At 47.6% G+C, this 26,691-nt stretch overlaps 1 protein-coding gene across 2 annotated transcripts; it reads left to right on the top strand.

Annotated features, from left to right (window-relative positions):
• The first annotated feature begins 214 nt into the window (after positions 1-214).
• GJA5 (gap junction protein alpha 5) lies at positions 215-16,365 on the top strand. Of its 2 annotated transcripts, XM_060139146.1 has the most exons (3): positions 215-485; positions 2,157-2,256; positions 13,226-16,365. In XM_060139146.1, exon 3 carries the CDS (start codon positions 13,258-13,260, stop codon positions 14,332-14,334), a length of 1,077 nt encoding a protein of 358 aa, XP_059995129.1. In that variant the 5' UTR covers positions 215-485; positions 2,157-2,256; positions 13,226-13,257; the 3' UTR covers positions 14,335-16,365. The 2 variants fall into 2 exon arrangements, with proteins under 2 accessions (XP_059995129.1, XP_059995128.1); XM_060139145.1 differs by lacking the exon at positions 2,157-2,256 and having other exon boundaries at positions 217-485.
• Positions 16,366-26,691: the final 10,326 nt, after the last annotated feature.

Here is a 26,691-nt window from a genome sequence, read left to right on the forward strand (position 1 = left end):
CAGGGTAGTGCCAGCTTTCCCGCTGACGCCCCAGGAAAGTGGCCCGGCAGAGGTTGAGCAGGCAAAGACGAGGGAGGCAGTGCACCACCAGCCAGAGGGAGAGGGGGCCAGCGCGAGGACTGTGGTGACGGTGACAGGGGCAGGGCAGACGGGGGGGGGGGGGGAGGAGGAGGACTCAGTCTCCTTCTGGGGAGAACGCGGCGAGGAGAGGCTGCAAGGAGGTAGACGGGAGAAAACTCATTAAATGAGCAAAGATTCTAGGAGCACAAGAGAGAGAGGGGAGGGAGGGATCTCGAGGGGGAAGGGGGAGGAGAGAGAAAGAGTAGGAAGAAGTGGGCGGAGGGAGGGTGACAGATAGCGATTAAAAAGAGGGTGGGAGAGGAACGACCGACAGGCTGGAGAGCAAGGAAGAGTGGGCAGCGGGGGAGAGGCGGCCAGAGAACCAAGAAGCCAACTGGAATTCCAGACAGGAGGAAAAGAGGAAGGTAAGGGGAAACTTGAATTTTAAGAGATAAAACTACCAGTTGATGGGAGAGAGGCAGAGAGAGAGCCTTGAATCTCCAGCTTTGTTGCTGGATCACAGCAAAACTCTCTCTCTGCACCTGTGGGTTTCCTCCCTGCCCCTCTCAGCAGTCCCTGTGATGGTGAGCTTTGGGTATATTAAAGAGAACAGCTTATGAAGCAGCAGATAAATCACTTACTCAATTTAGAAGGAGCTGTAGAAATGCAAGCGGAGGGCCTTTGCCGTCCATCTACCTCTCACAGATGCGCCGTGCTCCAGGGGCATCTTACAAGCAGGACACCAGGTCATTTCCAGGCACTTTTGTGAAGATTGGCATTGGCCCTTTAAAAACCCAAGCCATCGCTGTTTTACCATGCTTCCTCTAGGCTTGGAATTCTTTTTGAAATGCTTTCCACAGCATCTAGGAAAGTGTTTTGATTTTTTCCCCCCTAGGGCATGTTGGATGGTTTAAAAATATTCCCTGCTTAGTTTCCTACGGAGTATCGTGTCCCCGCTGTCCATTGTGAGCAATCTGGTCACTTGCTGTTGGAGGAAAGAGGCTGGTGAGATCCGGAGAGGAAGCCGGGGAGAGGTGCCCACCGCAAGGTCTCCTTTCCTCCTGGGCGCAGGGCAGGAAGGTTCCTGACAGCCCCTTGATCTCCCTTCCGAGCATGTGGTAAAGGAGCCTGGACTCAGGGCCCAAGAGACCTGGGCTCTGGTGCACTGAGGGGCTGTGTGACCTTGGGCCAGACAGTTCCCCCTTCTGGGCCTCAGTTTCCTCATCTGTAAAATGAAAGGTTTGAAGTAGCAGGATCCCTCTGGTTCCCTTCAGCAGTAACACTGTCCAAGGCTGAGATTCCTTAGCTCAAATGCACCTCAGAACCACTACAAAAGGGGAGGCTGACACAGGAGTTTACATCCTTACTGTGCCTTTGTTCACTTTTTCCTTCGTCCCCCCTCTCTCAGTATCCTGTCATAATGGAAGAGTTCTTGGTTCTGACCCATCAGCATCTCACTGGGCTGTCTCCTGAGCACAGCGGGCCCGACTGGCCTAAGAGAAGGAAGGGCAGTGTGGGGAGCGCTGGGCAGGGGGTCGGAGGCCGGGGAGGAAGCCAGTGACACTGAACAGAGAAGAGACCAAGGCCACCCCCATCTGCCTGGGGTGGTGGCTTCACGGCTGGGGACACAAGCTGGTCTTTAGAAGCACCCTAGCTTAACTTTCACATCATCAGGCCAAGTGGTCGCCATCTCTTCCACCCACTAACCCTGGAGTCACAGCCCAGCCCAGACCCTGTTCTCATGGGACAGCTCTCTCCACTCTCCGGCCAGGTTCCCCGCGGTGGCATTGCTGTCCGGAGCCTTCTCCCCTCGCTGATCCTCCAAGCCTTTTCCTCACTCAGCAGCTGTAGAGCAGCTCCAGTGACCACTGGGCATATGGCAGGCAGTACCGGGACGTGTGTTTCCTGGCTTCCAAACCGGCACCCTCAGGGCATCCCCTCCCCGGGACGCGTGAAGTTCAGAGAGCCACGGCAGTAACACAACTGTGTTGCCCAGCTTGGCCGCTGGCTTGGAACCCCAGAGATGTTCTTGCTGGGCTGTTGAGACTGGTTATTGTTCTTGTCTCCTAACTGCCTCACTCCTGTCCCCCTGCCAGGTACTGGTCTAAAGTCCTAGGCCATTAGAACCGGAAGAGGTCTCCTAGATTGCCAGTCAACTTCTTCTTTGACAAATAAGGAAAACAAGGCCTAGAAAAGGCAAGTGACTTGTTGAAGACGACACAGTGAGTCAGGGCCAGTTGAGTTGGGAGAACATCCCGCTCTGTTCACGCACACCTAGGGCTCTTTTGCCTTCCGTCCTTGGCAGTGTTTTCTGAGCCTCCATTTCTCCCCAAACCTCCCTGCTTCCTGCATGGAAGCATCTCTGTAATCCTGCTTCCTGGCAGTGACACCACCTGCCCACCTGCTCCTGCTCATCTCCGCTGGCTGGTGGGGGCACATGCCGTGAAGGGTCCTGGGCTCTCGCAGCCAGCCGGGCTACCGCAGGGCAGCCTGGCCTCTTGGGTCCTGACTGATCCCCGCTCTGGGCCCAGCCAGTTAACACAGGGCAGGGAGCCTGTCTGTGTGGATCGATCAGGACAGGAACTAGAAGACCTGCAGTCCTTAGGGCCAGGGAGACCCAAGGTCCAGGCTCTGCCTTCCATCCCAGGAAAGAACTCCCCCACCGGGGAGTCCAGCAACTCTCTGTATGAACTGGCTCCACTCTGGGCTCCAGGATTGAACTGACTGAAGGGGAGAGATGCCCACTTTCCCGGGAAAGCTTCAGTTCTCCTAGGAAGGAAGGTGACTTCCTTTCTACAGTCAGAAGCTGCTGGCTCCTGGCAAATGACTGCTTTATGCCACTTCGTGAATCAATTGTTTCTGACATTTTAGCAACTCATGGGGAAGAAAAATTCAGCCTTCAATAATCCACTCACCTTCATAAGGAAAGGGAGTCAGGAGGTCTCAATCAGAGGTACTGAAATAACACAGAGGCATCTTAGAGTTTATCTGATTCAGGGGTAAGGCAGAAGGAAGGGCCTAGGCATTTGGAATCACATTTGGGTTAAAATTTCAGCTGTGTAAACCTTGGGAAAATTATTTAATGTCTCCGATCCTCAGTTTTTTCATCTGTCAAAGAGGTTAATAATAAATAATTTCCTTGTAAGGTTTTATGAAGATTAAATAAAATAATGTATTTTAAATGGCTACCCCATAGTAAATGCTCAATGAACAACAGAACAATAGAGTGCAATCCAGGTCACCTGGTGCTCAGTCCAAGTCTCTTTGAATTGAGACTCATTTGATGCAAAGGCCTTTCCACAGTGAAGGCTCACCATGACATGAAATTCTGAGAAGGTACTGCTTGGTTTTTATGACCACAGATTTTTTTTCTGGGTCGACTTTTGCTGACCTCTAAGTTGGGAGTCAGAATATCTGGATTCGCCTCTTGGCTTTGCCACTTTGCCACTAATTTGCCACACCATCGCAATTGGGCGAGTCACAAATGTTCCCCAGATGTTCTAACTTAGAGCTGGAAAGGCCTTAGCAACCATCCAGCTCAACCACTTAGTTCTACCCATGAGTGAACTCAGGCTCGGGGAGGGGGAATGTCTTGACTAGAGTCACAAAGAAATAGCTGGAACCAGAAAGAGCCTCTCTTCTGAGGCTCTTTTGTCCACAGAGGACTTAGAGAATCTTAATCCAACCTGGCATCTTCATGCTTCAGGACTTCAGGGGAGGACAGGTGTGTTTAGGGGTCAGGATGCCTCTTCTCCTCAGATCACAGAGTAGACAACCTCCTATTTCTCTTTCAAGTAGAACTGAGCCAGCTTCAAACCTACACTTGTGGACATGCCTTTGGATTGGTGATCAGATTCCAAAGTGCTGCAGCTCCTCAGAAGGAGGGAATTATATGAAGCACATATTTTATAATATGGACTCATGTGGAGTCCATCTCTAGGCCCCAAAGCTCGAGTTAAAGAAAAGTTCAGGGGCAGGCTCGACCAATTACGAGAACACAAGGGACCTGATGGGAGTGGGTTTCTACACCTCCCTTCCTCCCCACCCCGCCTCTCTTCTTTCCACCTAGTGAAATAACTGATTTAGAGTTAAATTAATATCCTTCCCGTTGCCCATGTTTTCCCCACCTCTGATAGTCACCCTCCCCCACTTGGTGGCACACAGGGCGTCCTTGCTGTGTCCCTCTAACCGGCCTGCTGCATGTCAAATGCTGCATCACGTTGACTAGTTGGGTCATGTTTGAGAGGAGTTTTTACTGGAAACGGCAGAAAAGAAAACAAGGAACTAACATTATTGAGTGTCTACTATGTGCCAATTACTGTTCTAGATGTTTCCACTTACTCACACATTGTTCAATCCCCATGAGTAAACATTCCCCTTTTTTCAGATGTAGAGGAAACTGAGAGGTTATGTTACTTGCCTGAGGTCACACAACTAGAGGGTGATGGAAGCAAGGTTCGATTCCCACTCTTCCTGGGAACCACGAGTCCCACCACCTAACTCTTTCTGTTCCCGTTGCTCTTGTTACGATCTGACATCAGGGGAACACCAGAGCCTGCTGTCCGGCCAGCCAAGAGCCCGGCAGTCGACCCGGCCGCAGCCAAGAACACTTACTGGCTAAAAAAGGAAATAACTTTCTATATGTGAATTCTGGCCAAAGGGTGGCAGATGCTGCAGAGTCTGGGAATCCTGACCACTCTGGGCTGAAGGCCTCCACGTGACCATCAATTCTAGGAAGAGCATATGCAAGGGACGGCCAATCCACAAGCCAGAGGCTGAAAGGAAAAACCCTGGGCCTCTTACGGGAAAAGATCTGCTCGGGGGGTTAAGACACTGGAGCTCTGGTCACAGGTTTGTCACCAGCTGTCAGTCCTATCAGTCCTAGGGCCTCTTTGCTTTTCTTTCCCTTTAAGAGACACAGGGTGAGCTGTGACAAAGCGAGAGAGAGGCATGGACATATATACACTACCAAACGTAAGGTAGATAGCTAGTGGGAAGCAGCCGCATAGCACAGGGAGATCAGCTCGGTGCTTTATGACCACCTAGAGGGGTGGGATAGGGAGGGTGGGAGGGAGGGAGACGCAAGAGGGAAGAGATATGGGGATATATGTATGTGTATAGCTGATTCACTTTGTTATAAAGCAGAAACGAACACACCATTGTAAAGCAATTATACCCCAATAAAGATGTTAAAAAAAAAAAAAAAAGAGAGACAGAGAGAAAGGCAGGAGCCAGGCAGACCAGGTTCAAGTCCCTGATGCAGCATTTGCTACTTGTGTGACTCTGTACAAGTTACTTAAATTCTGAGTCTCAGTTTTCTTGGCTGTAAAATGCAATAATACTGCTTTCCTAGCAGGGCTGAAGTAATGGTTAGAAAGTAATGTTAATGTCATGTAAGAGTTAGAAAGTATAGTTATAAAATGCTTCACACATGGAAAGCACTCAACTTAGTGATATCTGTTATTATGATTACTTAACTTCCCCGGACCTTTGTCTTCATCTTGTATAGAAATAAAGGGTTGAGTTCACTTGATCCCTAGATCCTTTTTAGCTCTACTGTACTATGAATCAATGACAAGATGTTGGAAATAATAAAGCATTTTGTAAATATAATTTTCATTAATAACTGCATAGGTATTAATCAACCCCTTCCGGTAATTAATAAAGACCTCCTGATAGTTCATTGTAATTGAATATCTCCATTTGCCAGCCCCTCCCATCCATTCCTTGTAAATAGTCTTCTCCTAACTTTTTAAGAAGAAAATTACTTATCCTCGCATAATTCTCTTTCTCTACTTTGCCTGCTCCCTTCTACCTCCTTGGCTTTGAAACAACTGTCGGCTGGCAGGATCTCTGAGTGGACCACTCTGTCCTTACCATAATCAAATAATTAAATTTAAAGAGGAGTTAATTATCTGCCCTTGGCTGGAGTAGCAGGAAGACTAAAGTGATAGTTAATCTCCTCCATCTGTCTCTTTTTCCCTCTCTCTCATCTCTAGCTCCCTCTCCCCTCTCTAGTGGTCAAGGTTCAGGGGTGCAGGCCCCCTCTGGACTTCTCATTCTGAGACAGTTGCCCACACTGCCCAACTCGGTAGCTGTAGGTATATCATACATCTATCTGGTTGAAGTAGCTTCCCCAAACCTAAATCAGGAAAAGGATGAGAATTCTAAATGTAAGAGTTACCCTTAACCGAGCACAAATCAACTCTGTATTCTAATAGTTATCTCACAACTATCCCTGTGGCAGTTATCTTGTGTCACAGAGGCCAGCCTTCGATGAGTAAGGCTCTTCAAAGAAAGGAACTTAAGGTGAGTTAGATAGAATCTAGTACAGCTCTTAAGGCAGGGGCATCACTGTCAGAAGAGACAACAGCTGGCTTCGGTGACAACTTCACCGCTTACTAGCAAGTCATCCTCAAGTGATTTTGCTCAAAACACCCTCTCTGAGCCTTGTAAGAAGGGGACGGGGCCAGTCCCTAGTTCCTCCAATTACTGTGAGAATCAAATGAGAATACATATATATCAAGAAACTTGCAGAGTGTCTGGTACATTGAAGGGTCTCAATGAGTGTTAGGTTTTCTTATAATTATTGTTATTATCACCTAGATTCAAATTCTCTTTTTGTGTAACTCTGGGTAAACTAGCAAATGAAGCTGAGAATCTCGAAGGATAATAAAGATGAACGAGGTAGCTGAGGACCAAGACCACTCTCTCATGTAATCCTCCCTACATATCCATCTTAGGGAGAAACTACTGGGGTGAGGGAAGATTAGAAAAATGTACATTAGTGAATAAGCTCCAAAAGAGTTCCAAGATGATGGTTATAGTTGGCACTTCACTTTATAAAGCCACCTTTGATGTCTGGTGTAGCATTGGGGCGCACAAACACTTTCGGAACCGAGCTGCACTGACATGATACCACGTCTAACGCATCCTTTGAGTGAGGCCCTTTCGGTCCTTTTACAACAGAATTCTCTTCATTGGGAAGCAAGTCAACCCTGCCCTTGCCGCATTCCACTGTATGGTGAGAGGAATTAGAGCACGGGCCCAGGGGATTGTTACTATTACTGTGAATAACAATCTTTATTGAGAACCAGAGGTCTGTCAGATACTATCCAGTACATGTGTCATTGTCCAGAATTAGACGCAGCCTCTGCAGAGTGGTCTTAAAATCTAATGTTGACAAACTTGGGTGAGTTTCCCAGTGATGTGGGGGAGGCAGAGAAAGAATAGTCCATGGTGACCAAGTCTCTGCTCTAGACATGTTCAGTCCTGCTGAGCCAAGTGGAGGACTCTCTCATGGGCAGAAGGACGGCTCAGTGGCTTTTCTCTCCCTGGTGTCCCGGTCACCATAGTCATTGTGCAGATGTCCCTAGGGCCAGCTTCCCAGGGAGATGCCTCTAGTGGCATTAGGTGTTTGGAGTGACCTGAATGCTGTCATTCATCCACTGTTGTTTCTAAAAAGTACACGAGGGCTTCCCTGGCGGCGCAGTGGTTGAGAGTCCGCCTGCCGATGCAGGGGACACGGGTTCGTGCCCCGGTCCGGGAAGATCCCCCCCAAAATGTACATGAATCGACCTGTCAGGTGCAGGGCAAGATATTAAGCAATGAGGGGGAAGAGAGGGTAAGGTGATTCAGGGGGAGGATCCAGTGATGAACAGTCATGGGGCTTGTCTTCAAGGACTCAGGGTTGCGTTGGAGAGATAATACACAGTCAGCAGAGCAAATAATTCTCCTTAGGTGTGTGAAATCCCAATGGTTTTACAATTTAACCCAAGGCCCGGCTGCTGACTTGGGGGGCCACAGAAATTGTTGTCAAATCGTAAAGGCTGTTGTATTTGGTTTCAGAGGACAGAACTAGAATCAACAGAAGGAAGAGAATTTTCAAGGCATCCCCATGGTAGCTTCTTGCTCACTTGCAACAAGTCTCCTTGAGCAGGAGAGACGGGGGTGCAGTTTCAGCTGTGTGCTGGGTGGCGCACCTGTCACCTGCAGCCTGCCTAGCTTATGCTGCAGCCACTACTAAAGGACTGCAACGAGCGGGGTGACTACCGAGTGCAGTGCCTTATGTCCGCACCCCATTTGGGGGCTTTGTCAGAGGTAATGCAATCTTACTGCCAGACCAAACATTTTTTTTCAATGATTAAGAAAGCATTTATTATGCACCTAATGAGAAAGCCTAATGCAATAAGAATACAAAGCAGAAGACAGGCTTTTGACTTTGAGAATTCTACTACCCATCTAAGGCAAAAAGCCGTTAAATCCTTGAGGGCAGGAATCATGCCTGATCTGTTTATTAATCTAACAGATATCACTGCGTGCCTAGTATTTGCCAGGCCTGGGACCCGTGAGGTATTATTTCAGTACCCAGAACGGTAGTAGACACAGAGTAGGGACTCAGAAAAAATACTTGCGGGTTGGCTGTTAGACAAGAAGCTTTTGGAGAACAAGTGTAAGGCAGCACATAACCCAGTGTGGGAACGTATCCTGCCTGCTGCATGGTAATTTAGCATCTTCAGAGTTCGGGAGACATCCAAGAGGGACGAGAGCGATTTGCAAAGCCGTCTCCATTTCCACCTAGATCTGTGGGGTCAGAAGAAGAGGCGCTGGCTATGAGCTCATGTTCATTTGGGTTGCTCTAAATTGGTTGTCTTTAAAAACAGTGGTTGCCTAGGGCGGCAACAGTGCCCACATGGAGGAGCACCAGACTGGGAACGTAGACCCTGAATCTTATTTCTAGCCATACAATACATGAAGTAAAGGAGCAAAATGATTCATGCTCACTATGCACAAATACCTTCCTCTGGCCCTTTCCCTCTCCTCCAGGTGTAATGTTACTATTACCAAAGACGTTCCCTAATGATTTCTCCAAAATTTTTGCTTTGTCCCAGGACATGACACATTAAAAGAGGATGTGGAAGGTCTTGGAGTAAAGAACGTTCAGAGTTGGGATGTTCTTGTCCAGGTTCTAGGGAACATCTCTCTTTGCCTTGGGGACTTCAGAACTTGCATCAGTTGCAAAGGGCTGTAAAATTCAATTACCCAGGGTTCTATGGAGGGTCCAGGCCCCACCCTGAACCAGAGTCAACCTGCCTTACATTCCCATAGCCCCCTGGGTCTCCCTAATGTCAACACACATCGTGCTTTATTGCAATTATGTGTTTGTTCTCTCTCCTTAATTAAGGGAAATAAAGGCAGTTAAGCTCAGTAAAGGCAGGGACTCCTTGCTTGTCTTTTTAACTGTTGCATCTTCAGTGCCATCATCACTGCCTGATACCTGGTAACTGGTAACCACTCAACAAACTTATTAAATGAATGAACGAAAGGGAAGGATATCGTAGGCAGAGGCAACATGGGGAGCCAAGATAAAGAGGTGAGAAACCGTGGGCCGTGAATACACGTGTGGGGAGTTGTGTAGCTTAAGTACTGAGTATGTGAGGGGAACAGCAGAAATAGAATGGATGAGGCTATGCCGTGGAGGGTCTCAAGTGCAAGTTAAATCGTTTGGACTTTATAAGCAGTAGGAAGCCAGTGAAGGTCACAGATAAAGCAGTGGGGTATACTACCATTTTTATTTGACAGAATTTATTCATGGCATGGGCGGCTGCCTTTGCCCCTCCTAACACACTTCCTGCCAAGAAATGGATAATAATCTACAAAACGTTTTATGTGCTGTACACCCAGAAAACTCAATGAGTGTCTAATCTACAAGTTTCTTTGGCTGAGTTTGTCGGGGGTCCAAAGGGACCCAGAGGTGTTGGGAAACTGACTTCAGCCGGGGACCTTTCATATTATAAGCTGAGCAGCTGGTACATGATAGCAATGTTAAGTTTCTCTGACCTTGTTTGAGTCATCCAGGATGTCGCAAACGAGAGGTTTTTCACCCTATATACTGCTGCCAGGGCCCACGGGGTCTGCCCTAGCCCACACCTCCCCAGCTGGTTAGTTTCTCTTGTTCTCTCCCGATGAGGCATCCTAAGACTGTCTTTCTGATATTCTGCGATGTTCCTTTCTTGTACCTGTGTTTTACTTCTTCCAGGTGGGACTCCTTGGACTACAAGTGAGGCAGTCAGCAGGCAAACCTCTTGGCAGACTAGACCAAAGCATCACATTCTTTGCCTTGAACTATTTATATATTTCCTTGGGGACTTGCAAGGAATGAGTGACAGAGTCAGAAGATCAAGGGGAAAATCTTCAGAAGTTGAGGAGAGTTTGGAAAACTTGCCCCAAATCCTGGAAGAATATAACATTTGTTTCTCTCTTTCTTTCTTTTTGATTGCCATTTCTCTTTCCTTCTGGCTTTCTCCCCTTCTTCTCTTCCATCTGTTTCTCTCTTCTTGGTAATGCACATCTCTCTACCTTCCACTTTCTCCTATTCTTGTCCTGCCCCACCACTTTCCTTGCTAGTCATGGCTGCCTTTTATTCAGTTCTTATATTCTGAGCACTGTGCTAAGTGCTTTTTACCTATCGCCTCATAATACTCTATGAGCTAAATGATAGTATATCCATTTCACAGGTGAGGAGGTTGAGACACAGATCCAGTAACTTCCCCAAGCTCAGCAGATATTCACAGGGATTTGAACTCCATTTAGCTAACCCCCAAATTAACTTCCCTTAATGGTTACAGGATCTCTTTTCTCCCATTTCCAACTCCCCCTTGTCTTTTCCCTCTTTTTGCTCCTCCTCTCTCCCCTTCTCTCCCTCCCTTCTCTCTGACACTCGCCACATCCTGGCCTTCACATGCGTGCTGATGACCCTGAAGGTGCTGAACACTGCACACGTGCCCAGAAGGGATCACAGACCATTCAGACTCTTATCTAATCAGTCATTTTCCTTTTGGACTAACGCGCCACAATTTTCCACTTTTGGAGGCGATGGAGGGGGCCCTTCATCATGTGAGGAAAAGGGCAAATGTCTGATCACAAACCAGAGGAAAGGGCTCAAGACTTGGAAGGGTCTTTGATATGGAAGGGAACAGAGATAAGGCCCTTTCCGCTTACTCATGGACTCTCTCATTCCCGGGGACGCTGTGTACTCTCAGGGTTGGGGAGTGGAGGGCTGGGAGAAGACAGAGCCGGGAGGCTGGTCTCTGTCAAGGTATCAACTCAGAAGCCAAAGCCTGGACCGTGAAATATGGAACCTCGCCCTGTCCCTCCTCATATGCATAAGGATAGGAACTGGGATAGGATAGGAATCAGGGGCACACTGGCAGCAAAGATGTGAAGGTTAAAGTTTGAACTTGACAACCTCTAAGGTCCCATCGTTATCAGAGGTTTTAAGATTCCAAGAAGAGAATATTTACCTTCAATTCCCCCCCTCCCCGCTTTTTTTTTGGTCATTCTGTTGATTAGGACTGGTTGATTAAAGGCTTAAGCCATAAGGACATTTATTGTTCATCAAGTAAGAATTCTGGAGGTAGAAGATTCAAGAGTTGATTCAGACGCCTCAGGGCACTGGTTGGCATTTCTGAGATTCTCTGGGAAGCTTCAGGCATCTTGACTCACACAAACTGTCCACAGGCAGGAAGTCGTGGGGGTGAAGAGGACTTCAAGTGAGGCTCTATTTACTGGGGATGGTAAAACATTTTCTAGAGCAATCCTTCCACATCAGACTCTCCCCACACCTCACAGACCAGAACTATCTGCAGTGGAGGCTGAGAAAGTGATAGCTGGCCTTCTCACCCTGCTTATGGGACACAGCAAGGAACAGGGGATTGGTTTGCCACCGGGTAGAAAACACCAGTGCCTGCCACCCCCTCCTTCATTCACTCAACTAAGATTCACTAAGTACCCACTCTGGGCCGGGTGATGATGGTACAGAGGACAAGAGAATTCCTGTTCTCAAGGAGCTCCTACTGGAAGAACACAGACAGGCAGAGGATCACAAAACAAGATGGCAAGTGCTGGGAGAGGACTGAGTGTCCCCAGGGCCACCACAGAGCTGAAGACGCTCAGCTTGAGGAAGCAGGGAGGGCTGGGAAAGCAATGACTGGGTTAAGTTTTGAAGGGTAAATGGGATGCAGCTAGGGGTGAGGGAGCATGTAGGAGGTGGCTGAGCGGAGAGCATTTGGGAACCTTCCAGGACTTGGCATGCTGGACACGACAAAGGCAACTGAAGGGGATAGGCAGGAAACGAGGCTGAAGAAGCATGCCAGGACCTGATGAGGGAAGGTTCTGTGTGGCACTTAAAGGTTTGGGGCGTTTATTCTGGATGTGTGGGTGAGCAGGTCTGTGTGTGGGAACCTTCTGTCTGCAGAAAGACAAGCCGAGCTGTACAGCTGGAATGGCTGCACTGCAGTGAAGTGTAGATCAGCACTGCCAGCTGCTAACCAGCTGGGGGAACCTGTGAAACCTTTGAATGTTTTTGTTTCCCACCTCCCGATAGAGTTGGCCCATGCTGGATGGCTCTGATCGTTACTGAAATAGAAATAGAAACAGAAAATGCTTCCTAAGGGGCCAAATTTGCCTCTCCCACCCTCACCTTTTTCTCTTCCACCTAGTTCTGGCCTCTGGAGTCAGAAATATATATATATATATATATATATATATATATATATATATATATATATTTTCCACCTGACAGCAGCTCAAACACATGGAACACGTGAATTATGATTTTCAGCGTATCACATACCTCATCTCATTTACCCCTCCAAGTCCTCTGGTGTAGCTCTTCCCACTTTACAGACAAGGAAACAGACTCAGTGAGGTAAATGTCCAGAGTCACATTTGCAGGCTCCTGTCCTGTGCTCTTTCCACTACTCCAGTGTTTCTCGGGTGAGGTCCTTGCACTGCCTGCATCAGAATAATCTAGGCTTCTTGCTGCAAGTCCAGATTCCTGGGGGCCATCCCAGACCTCCTGGAGTAGAATCTCTGGAGATAACAGCACAGAATCCACATTATAACACACATCTCAGGTGATTTCTAGATCCATTAAAGCGTGGGAATCATGCTCTAATCTTGCTATCATGACTGCTTTGTCTTCTCTTTCATTTTTGCTGCGGGTGGGGGAGGAGGAAGAGAGCTTTTTAGGTGAATCTGACTTCTAAGCTGCACTCTCTTAAGGAACGCATTGGTATGGGTCAGTGGAATCACAGAGCATGATTGGACCTTCCAGATGTTTGCAGAAAGCATCCCTCTGTTTTTCTCTCTGTCCCGTTTGCAGGAGTCTTGGCGTCTGTCTTCTGCTGAGCCAAGATGGGTGACTGGAGCTTCCTGGGAGAGTTCCTGGAGGAAGCACACAAGCATTCCACGGTGATCGGTAAGGTCTGGCTCACCGTCCTCTTCATATTCCGCATGCTGGTGCTGGGCACGGCTGCCGAGTCCTCCTGGGGGGACGAGCAGGCTGATTTCCAGTGTGATACGATTCAGCCTGGTTGCGAGAACGTCTGCTATGACCAAGCCTTCCCCATCTCGCACATTCGCTATTGGGTGCTGCAGGTCATCTTCGTCTCCACACCCTCTCTAGTGTACTTGGGCCACGCCGTGCACACGGTGCGCATGCAGGAGAAGCGGAAGCTACGGGAGGGCGAGAGGGCCAAAGAGGTTCGGGGCGCTGCCTCTTACGAGTACCCAGTGGCCGAGAAGACAGAGCTGTCCTGCTGGGAAGAAGCGAATGGAAAGATTCCGCTCCGGGGCAGTCTGCTCAACACTTACGTCTGCAGCATCCTGATCCGCACCACCGTGGAGGTGGCGTTCATTGTGGGCCAGTACCTCCTCTATGGCATCTTCCTGGACACCCTGCACGTCTGCCGCAGGAGTCCCTGTCCCCATCCTGTCAACTGTTATGTGTCCCGGCCCACGGAGAAGAATGTCTTCATTGTCTTTATGCTGGCTGTGGCCGGACTGTCCCTTTTCCTCAGCCTTGTTGAACTCTACCACCTGGGCTGGAAAAAGATCAGACGGCGATTTGTCAAGTCACAGCAGGGCATGGATGCGTGCCGGCTTCCTGGTCCCTCTGCCCGCATAGTCAAGAGCTGCACACCACCCCCTGACTTCAATCAGTGCCTGGAGAATGGCCCTGGGGGGAAATTCTTCAATCCATTCAGTAACAAGATGGCCTCGCAGCAGAACACAGATAACCTGGCCACTGAGCAGGTGCGAGGCCAGGAGCAGATTCCTGGGGAGGGTTTCATTCATATCCGTTATGCCCAGAAGCCTGACGTACCCAATGAAGGCTCTCCAGGTCACCGCCTCCCCCATGGCTACCAGGGTGACAAGCGCCGTCTCAGCAAGGCCAGCAGCAAGGCCAGGTCAGATGACCTATCAGTGTGACCCACCGGTGTGGCGGAACCAGGACCAGGTGGGAACAAAGGAGGCTCAGAGAGGGAAGGTGTGTCCCTTCTGACCCCATCCCTCTCATTCTCATCACTGCTCTACTCAGTTTTGGCCCTGGATCTCAATGGCATTGCTCATTTTTTCCAGAAGCTATGACCAGGTCTTTGTGGGTGCAGTAAGAGACATGGCTACCTACCCAGGCTCCTTCACCCTCCACTCAGAATCCTCAGTGAAGCCTTTCATATTACTCAGCGAATGGGATAGAGGAGGGGACGGGGACCATGGCAAATCTGACCTGGGAGGGACAGCCAGGGGGATAGGATGACTCTCTACATACCAGCCGCACACCAGATGGATTCTCTAAGCCCCTCTGGCGTCGTTGACCCGATCACCCTTCCTCCTGCAAGGAAGAGCCCAAAGTTCCCGGCCCGCAATGAGCATGAATCAAGGAACTTGCATTATATGTGCTCTTGAATCTGTTGTCTCCTTGGACCATACCTTGGGGTGGTGGTCAGGTCGCCATGGGATGCCCTTGGCTGCCCCTCCCTCTACCCAGTCTTACTTAAAAAGAGGCCCTTAGAACTCGACCAGCAGCCTCAACTTTACAAGTGCCTTGGTATGTACCTCTGGCAAATGTCTCACCTTGATGATGTTGCAGCCTTTCCTTCTGCCAGGGTGTACAACGAGGCCGGGGAGGGGGGTGAAAAGCTCTCCTAGGGAGTCACTGTGCACACTGACTCCACTGGCATTCCTGCCACCACGTATCAACCTGCAGCTCTTTTACAGTTCAACCTGATGGTAGAAACCATCCCTTCCAGTCCTCCCTTGGCTGTCCATCCAGTGCTCCCCTAAAAACCTTATTGACCAGAATGCCCAAGAAGCCATCATCCTCTCTCACATTCTGACCAGATCACCAGCCATGGAGGCCAGTGGAATTTCCCCAGGTCTTATTAAAACAAAGAGGGCATTGTGCTTCTCAGATTCCCCTTGGGAAAAAAAAAAATAATTCTGCTGTGAAGATAAAAATGAAAAAGGAGAGAAAATACTGGAAAACTATTTTTCCCTCCTGTTTGCTTCCCTTGCTGACTGCCAGCTTAGAGTGCCAAGAGGAGGTGTGATGACAACTATGGAGGCCCCCATATCTCTCTTTCCCTGGAGGATTTAGCAGGGGCATGAAAGCAGAAAGGGAATCTCCAGCTCTCTTGGCAGGGCCCTTGTTTAAGAGCACAGAGATGCCTGTGTCTCCCCAGTGCTCCTAAAGAGACTGCCAGAAAAGCAGTGGGGACTACAGAAAAGCCCTGCCTTCCCAGGGACTGGCCAGGTTTCTCTCTTCAGTCCATCTGTAATACGTGGTTGCCATGTTGGATGAAGGTAAAGGATGCTCAGAAGTGGCTGCCGAAACTTATAGGGAGACAGTTACTTTTTAAGATGCATGTGTGTGTTTGTGTGTGTATGTATAGGCTGATAAGCTGGGTGAAAGGCAGGGGAGTCCTGAAGTAAGGAAAGCATGCCTTAGAGACACTTGGGTCTTCCTGCCCTTTCTTCCAGATGCCCGGCAGAGGGGCTGAGTCTCACTGTTTTCAGTGTCATTAACCTAAAGAGATAAGCATGAGAGGTTGGGACAGAGGAGGCTGAAGCCTCAGAAGGAGGCTTTAGCCTCTGCCCCACCTGCCCATCTCTGGGCCCCTCTGCTGATACTTGGTTGTTATTGGTGGGTGGGGAGAAGGATGAGGGTAGAGGGGTGGAGGAAACTGACTGGGATGCCATTTAGGGAAGAATGACTGGTCATCCCAGGTTCCTGGAGGGGACACCTTTTAATCTATTCTCTGGCACTGGCATTAAGACTCTCTCTCCAAAACAAAGCAAAAAAGACTCTCTTTCCTTCCATCTCTGAAGTGTGTTTGTTTTGTGAAATGAGTGTTCTTGGATTAGAAATTCTGTGAGATCAGTCCTGATGATGGGGCTCTCAGGAAGGAAAAAGGAAATAATATGTGTCATTTGTCCTAATAAAGTCTGGCCCTACATTTATCTCTCCTTTGTGTCCCTTTCATGCTGTGACTACAAGAGAAGGATGGCAGACTTGGTGGGGGAGGGGAGCACTTGGAGCCAGTCACCAGTCGATCAGTATTGCGAAGAGCTTTGGAATCATACATGCCAGCGTGAAAATCCCAGCTGCTGATTTGCAGCTGGACTCCAGCAAGCTCCTTAATCTCTGAAGCTTGGTTTTCTCATCTGTAAACTGAACCTAGTAATATCTACCTCATAGGTTGTTAAATGAGATACTATTTATAAAGAGTACAGCAGAGCGCCTGGGAAATAGTAGTCTGTCATTAAATGGTTATTATTGTTATTATCTTCATTATTTTTGTTGCTATGTTGAATACATAGTATTTGAAAACCTGGGATGCTGAGGGATGGTTACAGAACTTGCCTTTATGGAGCTCACAGTCTACCTAAGATGATCAACTAAACCACATAGAGGAAACAATTAGAATAGAATGAAATAGGAATTCATTGATTATCCATTCTAGGAACTATAAGGCTCCAGGAAGTGATACATAGGAAAATACTACATAGAAGAGGACAGACCTGACCTGAGCCTTAAAGAGTGGCTAAGGTTTTAGAGAAGTGAGACCTCAAGGATGACACTGTGAAATAGGTCTGGGTATCCCCATTTTACAGACATGGAAGCTGAGTTCCAGGAAGTTTCTCTGACAGTGGGCAGCTTCTCACTGGCTTCTTTGGGTGAAATCTCATCTCTTTGGAAGAGCAAAAATGATTCTTGCTCCAAACAAAGGGTCCAGGGACCACTCAGTCCTTCACCAGCAAATGGGTGCCATTTCCTAGAGGAAGAAACAAAGGCTGGGAAGAAAACAAATGGAAGTATTATCTGAACTACCAAGTGGTCTTGTCTATCAGGGCAGGAAAGCTCTTACGGGGACTTCCCTGGTGGTCCAGTGATTAAGAATCCATTTTGCAATGCAGGGGACTCCAGTTTGATCTCTGGTCAGGGAACTAAGATCCCACTTGCTGCGGGGCAACTAAGCCCACGTGCCGCAACTACCGAGCCCGCGTGCCACAAGTAGAGAGAAGCCCACACACCGCAATGAAGACCCAATGCAGCCAATAAATAAAAACATATTTTTTAAAAAAAGAAAGCTCATGTAAACAGGGCTAGCAAAGAGGTCATAGAACACATCTTGTGACACCAGTGTTGAGATTCAAGGGTGTTCCTAACATCTGGCGTCTATCCGAGGGTAAGGTGCTCAGCCCAAATGTGCCTGAGCAGTCTAACTGGAAAAAGTACCTGGGATCCATTTTTCTTCCTAGAAAAGAAGTAGAGAATCTCTTGGTTTTATAAACATAGCTATTAACATTTGACAGTTTGTGTAACACCGAGACTGCAAAAGCCAAGGGACTTATTTTATAGTGAGTAAGATTTCAACCTCATGTATCTACTCTCATTTTATTTCCTTTCCCTCTCTAAATGTTCACCACTAAAGAGGTAAGCTGAGTACTAATCTAATGAACACACTTTGGGTTGTAGGCTCCTACAGGCCCCTTTCCTTAATTTCCTTCCTCCAGTGCCAGATAAGACCAGAATTTCTACCACTAGTGTTTCATTCCTATGGCTGAAGTATTTAAGTGGTTAATGCTAATAACACTACTATGAAGAATCATACTATGAATGAGTTTTCAGATTTCTTCTTAATAGCGGATTTTGATAGCAGAGGGAAAAACAAAAGAACAAGGGCACCAGGTACTTGGCAGGTGTCTTGAAGGACTGCTTTCATGAAGTAGAAATGAAGAAAACAGCAAGACTAAAGAGGGGAGCCAAAGATAAGCTGCCCACTTCCCAGTCCCCGGTAGATCCTGGAAGCGCCTGCATTTAAGTCCATGATTTGGCCCTTACTGTCCATGTATTGGACAAACAAATTTACAAATGACAGCTACGTAAATAGAACACGATCGACAGTTTATCCCCATTGGTCACCTGATGGTCAGCAGAGATGGGTATGGTCTATAGTTTTTTCTTGTCATTTCAATTGGAAAAGAGAAAAACTTGCATTCAACAAATATTTATTGAGCACCTACTTTGAAGTGGCGCCCTGTTGGGCTTTAGGAATACAATTTTATAGAACAGGTACGGTTCCCTCCTTTTGGAGCTTATAGCCTAGTGGGGAAGACTCCCTCACACAAGTAAATGAACAAAATAATTACAAATTGTGATAAGCGCCTAGAAAGAAACAGACTGGGGGGCGGGGTAGCTAATAAAGGTGGAGGGAGAGACCTTCTTCAGATAAGATGGGCAGAAAGACCTTTCTGAGGAGGTAATTTGAGGCTGAAATCTGACAGCTGAGAAGAAGCCAGCTACTGATGAGTAGGAGAAGAACCCAGGTAGGGGAACCCAAGTTCCTTCCAGGAAACTGCAGAATCCAGCTGTCCCTGACCTCAATCTGGTCCAACATTTTTGAAAGACATAATTCAAGCAGCACCTAGATAGCACCTAAAACAACACTGTTGGGCACCAACTGTTGCAAAACACACCAAGCCTCAAGGGACAGAGAAGTCTTTTTGCTCAGAGAAGCAAAAGGAACATACAAAAGGTCTTAATTAAAACAACTAAATATCATATGTTAACATTCTAGAAAGCCCTATATGATGTTGCAACTATTATTTCCATCAGTATCAATTCCTGTAACATACTTGGGGCCTTCTAAACTAGGCCTGTTTCCTAGAGTCCAGGCTGGTAGGCAGAAGACTGTGTCCAAAGGGGCTCGGAAGGAGCCAGCAAGGCATGGTCCAGAGGAGCCTTGGCATCAGAGGAGTCAAAACAGCAAAACATCGAGTGCACAGAGAGGGGGAAGTGAGGAGGGAGGGGGAGCACATCCGCAGGGAAGCCAGGCTACGGCAGCCGTGCAAGACGCTGGTCGGGCAGGCCCCGCTGGGGACATCTTTCCGCTGGATCTGGATTTGGAGTTAAACCTCCAGACTCAGAGGAGGCAGTTGACATGGGCAAAGCAGGGCTTCATCCTAGGGGCTGGATTACTAGGCGGACCACCAGGACAGAGTCTTGGACAGAGTACAAGGTGGGCGCCCATTATCAGCCTCAGTAAGGTGCTGATAAAGTCATTGCCAGTAATATACATGATTTAATAGATGCCTTCAAAACCTTAAACCACAGGAAGGACCAATCGTGAGACTTCCAGGCACCTCAGCAAGCATGGTGGTGGGCAGGGAGATGATTTTTGGCCTGAAACCTAATATTGCTCTGAAATCACCCCAAGCTGGTATCTACTTCCTTCACCTACACATAAGGCCAGCACAGCCCTGGGGAAGTCATGGCTTGGACACAAGGTTTAAGTCCCCTCTGTCCCTTCAACCTTTTCCATTACCCCCATTCAAGACCCTTGTGTGAAAGGGCACCCGTACTTGCTAACAAGGGCTTCCTCAGAGAGCAACTGAGAGCTATGTGAGAACCCATTCAGGAGAGCGCATCGCCCTGGGCACTGCAGCCTGGCCACTGCTAAATCCCCTTAGGTGACAGCTGCTGTTCCAACAGGGGACGTTCAGGGCAGGGTGGAATTGTTTTATGCCTTCCTGGGACTCTTCTTCAAATGAGCGGGAATATAAATTGGAGGGGTTTAAGCTTACAAATGTTTGAGGTAAAATTCTGCATTCGAAAACCAATGTAAAAAAATGTTTGGGGCGTGACTTGCTAGGGAAAAGTCCATTTAAAAAACCCTCATATTTTGATAATAATTATGAAGCACGCTTGTAGTTGTTAAGTGCTAACTCTTTTCTAGGTTCTGTGCTGAGATTTCATGAATTACCATTTCATCCTTACGCTAATCCTACAAGGTCAGCTGACCCCACTTTACAGATAAGGAAAAAGAGTCAGTAACCTACACAGCTAGCAGGCGGTAGAGCTGGGTTCCAAACACTCATCTCTCAGTCTACAATGTGCTTCACTTAAATGCTTATCATATATTCTTAAGTAAAAAGGCGAGATACAAAATTTTATGTACACCATGATTACAATGAGTAAAATAGGTATTTATAAGAACAGAGACCTGAAAGGAACAAACAAAAATGAAAGCAGTTTTGCCAGTATGGTGGATCTGTGGGGGTGCTTTAATTCTCCTTATTTTCTAAACTATTTTAATATTATCATGCTATTTTTGTAATTAAAAAATTTTAATTATATTTATATTCAACCTTTGGTCTAAATTTGGTGTTCCCCTGGGGCGGCTGCCAGGAGCTGCCTCTCTTCGTTTCCGCAGTTCTCATGCCTGGGAACATTTTTCTTTCTTTGGGCTCTGACTGCCACCCTTAAATGGAATAAGATTAAGCAGGAGGCACCCACCCCAGGGTCTGGGCTACCGACCGTGTGACAGTGGATGGTCTGCCTCCGGAAATAGCTGAGCATCAGAGGGAGGGTGGAAGGCACCGTGCGCACCCATGAGCTCCTGCACACCCTCAGTGTGGTGGGTGTGGACAGTGTCCGCTCCACGTCAGGTCAGGGCCATGAACCATGCACTGTTTGGGTGGTTTAGAAGGATATCAGCGGGAGAGAAGCCTGCCCTCAGATGCTCAGACCTAGTAGGAGAGAAGAATGATGCCAAAGCCCAGGGGACAAGCTCAGTATGGTAAGCACGAGAAAAGCAGCAGTGTGGTTCTCAGAGCAGGGAGGGGACCTCGGGAGAGGGAAAGCTCGGGGAAAGCTTCACAGAGTAGGTGCTGCTTGAACTGGGCTGTGAGAAATGAATAAGGTTTTATTGGGCTGGCCAAAAATTTCGTTCGGGTTTTTCTGTAACAGCGTATGGAAATACCCGAACGAACATTTTGGCCAGCCCAACATTACATAGAGAAAGAAGACTTTCTAGTGAGAAGAAATAGCGTGGTATGTTCCAGGAGCTGGGAGGAGCTGAGAGGGGAACACTGGGGGAGATGAGGGCAAGAGGTGGGAGGATTCTTGAAAGTGTGCCTTTCACCTTGTAGGTGGTAAGGAGCTATGGAGTTTCTTCGGGCATCTGGGGAGTGGGGTGATCAGTTCCTGAGGTCGCCTAAGGCAGCAAGACGCTGTGGAGGGAAGACCCTGGAGGCTGATTATCCGTGAGCCTCCCTTTAATCTGGGGGTGAAGTGAGGGGATACAGACAGAGCCTCAACCGGGACTTGGTGACTGGTGAGGAATGGGGTGAGGATGGTGGTAGGAGAAGGAAGCCAGAGATAACTAAGAGGTTTCAGGTCTCTGTGAACATTTATTCATTTATTAAACAAAATTCACTCCAGGAGAGGGTAATGGGTATATTAGACCACTTTTATGTATCACTTCAGATCCTCTCAGTCTTACCTGCCTCTTATTCCAGCTGCCCGTGGGTGTGGACCAGCTGCACACAGGAGCATCTGACCTCCCTCCAGGGTGCACCTATTGACACAGTAGTAGAGATCTGCTCAGCACCTATGCCGGCACATGGACACCCAGAAGTAGGGGATAATCAGTGCAACACAGGGCAAACCTCTGAACAGGGGGAAACAGAAGCCCTTCCTCTACCCCTGCTACCACTACCCTGGTGGTTCCAAGGCCTGGTTATTAGGGCTTCTCCAGGGTGTAGCCCTTTGGATTGAGCACCCCACTTAGCAGTGCCCGGTTCAATAACACATCTTCCTATGGGCTCCGCCTCCTTCCCTGCCTCTCTCTCCTTGCTCCCAAACTGTACACCATGATGAAGTGTAAACACATCAGTTCTGCCTCAGGCTCTGTTCCCTGGGGAATCCAGACTGAACCAATGATTCCATTTTGAAATCTAGTGGTTTTCACTCTACTCAGAATTGTAGAACATTCAGACCAAGCCTGGAGCATCAAGGTTGGTAGCGATACTTCACTCCTAGAACAAGTATCGGTATGTAGGTCACAAATCCTGACATTTGATAGAATTCTGAAGTCCAGCATTTATAGGGATTCTCATAGTTTCTTGTGTGTTAGTCTTGTCCACCTGGATAGATCTTCACCTCCAAGACTCTGTACCTCACAGCATTTAGGACAATGTTGGGCAGGCAGAAGATGCTAGAAAACATCTGCCAAGTTGAACTGCACTTGTTCTCTTTTATTTCCCTGAATTCCACATAGTCTTCAGCCGCCTCACTTAATCTACAAACTAGTTTCCAAAAGGGCATGTCCTTCTCTTTGTACTGCTAGCGCATGGTGAAATGGCACCGATGGAAACTTCCACTGCGTCAAAGTGTGACGTGACTGCGCTCCAACAGACACTGTGTGATTATACAGTGGTTTATCCAAAGAGCTCCCCTCCCCGTGGATCTGGAGCTTCTGCCTGGGAAATATCCAAGCTGGTTGCGGCTATCGTGCCCCTGCGTCCCTCTTTCCAGGACATCCCCCCTCCCGCCCACCACTGACACACCATGACAGCGCCCCAGTTTTGTTCGAATTTTCAGTGGGAAAGGAAGTTAAAAGTGTAGAAAGAAATTATTCTCCCCTCCTCAGTTAACCAAGGACTTCATTGCCACTAACTTGTCCCTCTTCTTCCCCATCCCTTAAATGGTCTCAAGATTTGGGGAAAATAAAAAATTACTACACACATACACATACACACACGTGCGTGCATGCACGCGCGCACACACACAACGGGGCCTCTATCTTAACATTTATAGCAGCCTTTAACCCAAAGGGCTTTCTGGGAGAGGCAGGCAGCCAAAGCGATGCTGGCCTTTCTCTGGGCCTCCTGTGTCAGGCTCAGGCAGGAGACCATGAGCATGGAGGTGTTGAGTTTGGACCGTCAGGGCACTTCAGCTGGTAGAGAGTGAAAGGCGCCCTCTGATAGCTGGGGCTGGGGGCTGTCAGGGCGTGGAGAGAGCTGCTCAGGTGGCAGCTAAGCTTTCAAAGGAAAACACCTCTGGCTTTTCAAACGCACACTCTTTCTGCTTCCTTTTCCTGGCACCCACTTAGACCCTGCCATTCCAAGTCCCCTGCTCACTCCTTCCAACACCTTCTGTCCACCCTGCTGACTTTCCCTTCCCACCCAGCAGAGCACTGGGTCATGGGCAGATGGATTCATGTGCATATGACTCGTCTTCCCGACTAAACCCCAGGACGTCAGAGTACATCTGACATTTCTTTTCTGTTGCTCACTGTCCCTAGCATAAGAATCATAGGATTTTTAAATAGGGAGAGGCCTCTAGCAATCAAACTTAACTCTTATTTTCCAGGAAACTGAACCCTGGAGAATCAAGGGTTCTAGAATCTCAGTGCTGAGCTGCCATTCAGCCCAACCTCCTGATTGCTGCTGTGACCTTCTCTCCACTGCCTGCCAGCGGTCGTCCAGCTTCTCCTGGGCACTTCCATTGGCAAAGCCTGCGAATGGTTAGGTTTAATTGGCCTGGCTTCCCAGACCCAGGGTCAGAGCCCGGATTTCTACTTACATGACCTCTTTGAGCTCTATGAAATAGTTTAATAGTATTTAACTCATAGGATTGCTGTGAAGAATAAATTAAGCAAATAATACCTAGTATCAAATGATTACTTAATAAATGTAAGTTATCACTACGCCATTTTCTAAGACGGCCCAGCCTGTCTTCAGATGGATCTGTTAGAAACTTAGTTTTCTTTTAGTTAAAGTCTTTTTCATGTAGTTTCCATCTTGTGTGAGTTGCCCAAAGTCACTCAGTGAGTTAGTGGCAGAACTGGGACCAGAACCCAGATCCCTTCACAGGCCAGGCTCTTTCTGAAGCACCTGCTGCATAAATGAAAAAGAAAACAATCTGCCATAATAAAACACTGTTATAATTATTCCCTTTTTTTTTTTTTTTTTTTTGCAATATGCGGGCCTCTTACTGTTGTGGGCTCTCCCATTGCAGAGCACAGGCTCCGGACGCGCAGGCTCAGTGGCCATGGCTCACAGGCCCAGCCACTCCGCGGCATGTGGGATCCTCCCGGACCGGGGCACGATCCCATGTCCCCTGCATTGGCAGGTGGACTCTCAACAACTGAGCCACCAGGGAAGCCCCATTATTCCCATTTTAAAAGGTGAGATAACAGAGTGATTTTTGACTAGCCTCAGAGCTAGTTAGGGACAGAACCGGTAACAATCGTCTCCTCTCTAGTCCGGTGCTCTGTCCCACTACACATGCAGCTTTAATGGGGCTCTCTCTCCCCCTACCATCTTAGCAGATCAGACAGGATGGCATTTGTAGATGTAGATAGATAGCAGCCTGCCCTGAGATCACACCCATCTCCCTGCACACCCTTTCTCAGGCTGGTGAGTTGCTTAAAGAACAGGAATAGTTCTGGCCTGCAAGTATGTTGGAGAGACAAGATTAGTCCTTCAGTTCTACAGATGGTCTTGCATCAAAACCATAAATAATATTCTGCTTACAGCTCTATTTAAGGGTGGACCCTAAAGGACTGTAGGAGAGAAATCCTTCCACTGTGCAGAGCTTTGACTGGTTCCTTTCATGGTGCACCTTGTCTAGAAGGGGAAATGACCTGACATCTGGATCGAAGCCAATTCTAATGACTGATGATTTGGAAAAATAGGGAATTTGAAGGGATAAGACCAAAGGATGTATGACAAAGAGTTCTGGGAAAGAGGTATATGAATGGACCAGTCATAATGAGCCCAGGATGTGAAAATAGGTTTGTTCCATGAGAATGTTCTCCCAAAGGTGTCCATAGTGCAGGAGGCTCTCAAACAGTGTACAAGATATCCTGCCCTATGAACATTAGTCAGCCTCTTTCCCAGTCACCTCAGTATTTGCTCAGTGAGGTTATGAACCTCAGCATGGTGGCAGGGTTAAGCTTATAGAAAGTCTACAACATGCAATAGGCTTCATCTAGGCTGACCTGGCCACCGTCACTGCTGAGTATCCAACTTCCCAGAAGCACTAACTAACCTTGAACCCTCAATATGGTACCACGACCTAGAGGTGCCTGTCTACCACTTGCCTGGAAGGCTGACTACATTAAATCCTTTTATCATGAAGGGGGCAGAAATTTGCTTCTCATTGGAATAGATATTTATGCTTTTTCCATCTCTGCCCACCATGCTTCTGTCAGGAATATCACTTGTAGGCTTAATGAATGCTTGATTCAGTGTTGTGGAATTTTACATGAAGTTGTTTCTAGCATTATGGTAATGCCAGTTTCTGTAACAAAAAAAAAATAGTGGTTTAACACAAATAAATATCTCTTTCTTGATCATGTAATTGTCCAATGTACATGTTTCTTCTTGGTGGGTTGCAGAATTCCTTCATGTAGTGTTTAGGAGCTATCTTGTGGCTCCACTCTTCCCTAGAAACTCAGAGTTCTTAACGTTCACGTGGCAGGCAGGAGAAGAAAATATGGATTTCCGCCGTCAGCTCTTAAAAGTCTCAGCCTGGAAATGACATCATTACTACTCATATTCCATTGGTGATAGCTAGGTACATGGATACAAGGGATGCTGGGAAATGTAGTCTACCCCAGTGTCAATTCCATACTATATGAATACTGGGTGGACAGCTAGCCATCTAGGTCTAATGTTATCAGTCTGAAGGCAGGTAGACTGGTCATCAAATATCAGCTCATATCTTTCTTCCCATAGTTACACACTTAGTGCGTGTACACACACACACACACACACACACACACACACACACACACACACTCAAAATCCCATCTAGTCACCTTATCCAGCTCAAAGTCCAGGATGTCTGGGTGAGGTACAGTTCTCTCTTGCAAGTCTGGATATACCTCCTTGTGGTTCAGAACTCAAAGACAAGTATCTTCCCTCCACTAACCACCACTCAAAATACAATGTGGAGGCAGAAACAGGACAAATGCAACAAAATTCCCTTTCAGAAAACAGAGGAATAGGAGCCACATGGTAATCACTTGTTCATACCAATGATGAAATCTTGCTGGGTAGACACAGTAAGGACTGTCTGCTCCAGTGTGTAGGTGAAATTCCTTGCTTAGACCTTAATTCTGATCTCTGGAGGAATTTCCTTGTCCATTGTTCTTCCTGGTACCTGACTTCACCTTTGGAGGGTTTGTCCATGTCCATTTTCCTCCGTGGTCTCATCAGCAGTGAGTATTGCTGGGCTGGCCATCCTTGGGACTACACAGCACTCACAGCTTGCTTTCAGCTAGTACAAATTTGGGAGCCTAAGACCTATTTTATATTACAGGGTGGTTTTTGGTTTTTGTTATATTTTTGCTTTTGTGTTTAGGTGGTCAGGATCATGATTTCTCTGACAATGCAATTCTCTTAAAAACAGTAGTCTTATAATCTATTTGCTTCCAGTCAATTTTATGCGCCAGTAGCCGTACCCAGAAGTCTCTCCTAGACATAGGTCTC

The sequence above is a fragment of the Lagenorhynchus albirostris genome, chromosome 2 (assembly GCF_949774975.1).
Source record: "Lagenorhynchus albirostris chromosome 2, mLagAlb1.1, whole genome shotgun sequence".
Taxonomy (NCBI): domain Eukaryota; kingdom Metazoa; phylum Chordata; class Mammalia; order Artiodactyla; family Delphinidae; genus Lagenorhynchus; species Lagenorhynchus albirostris.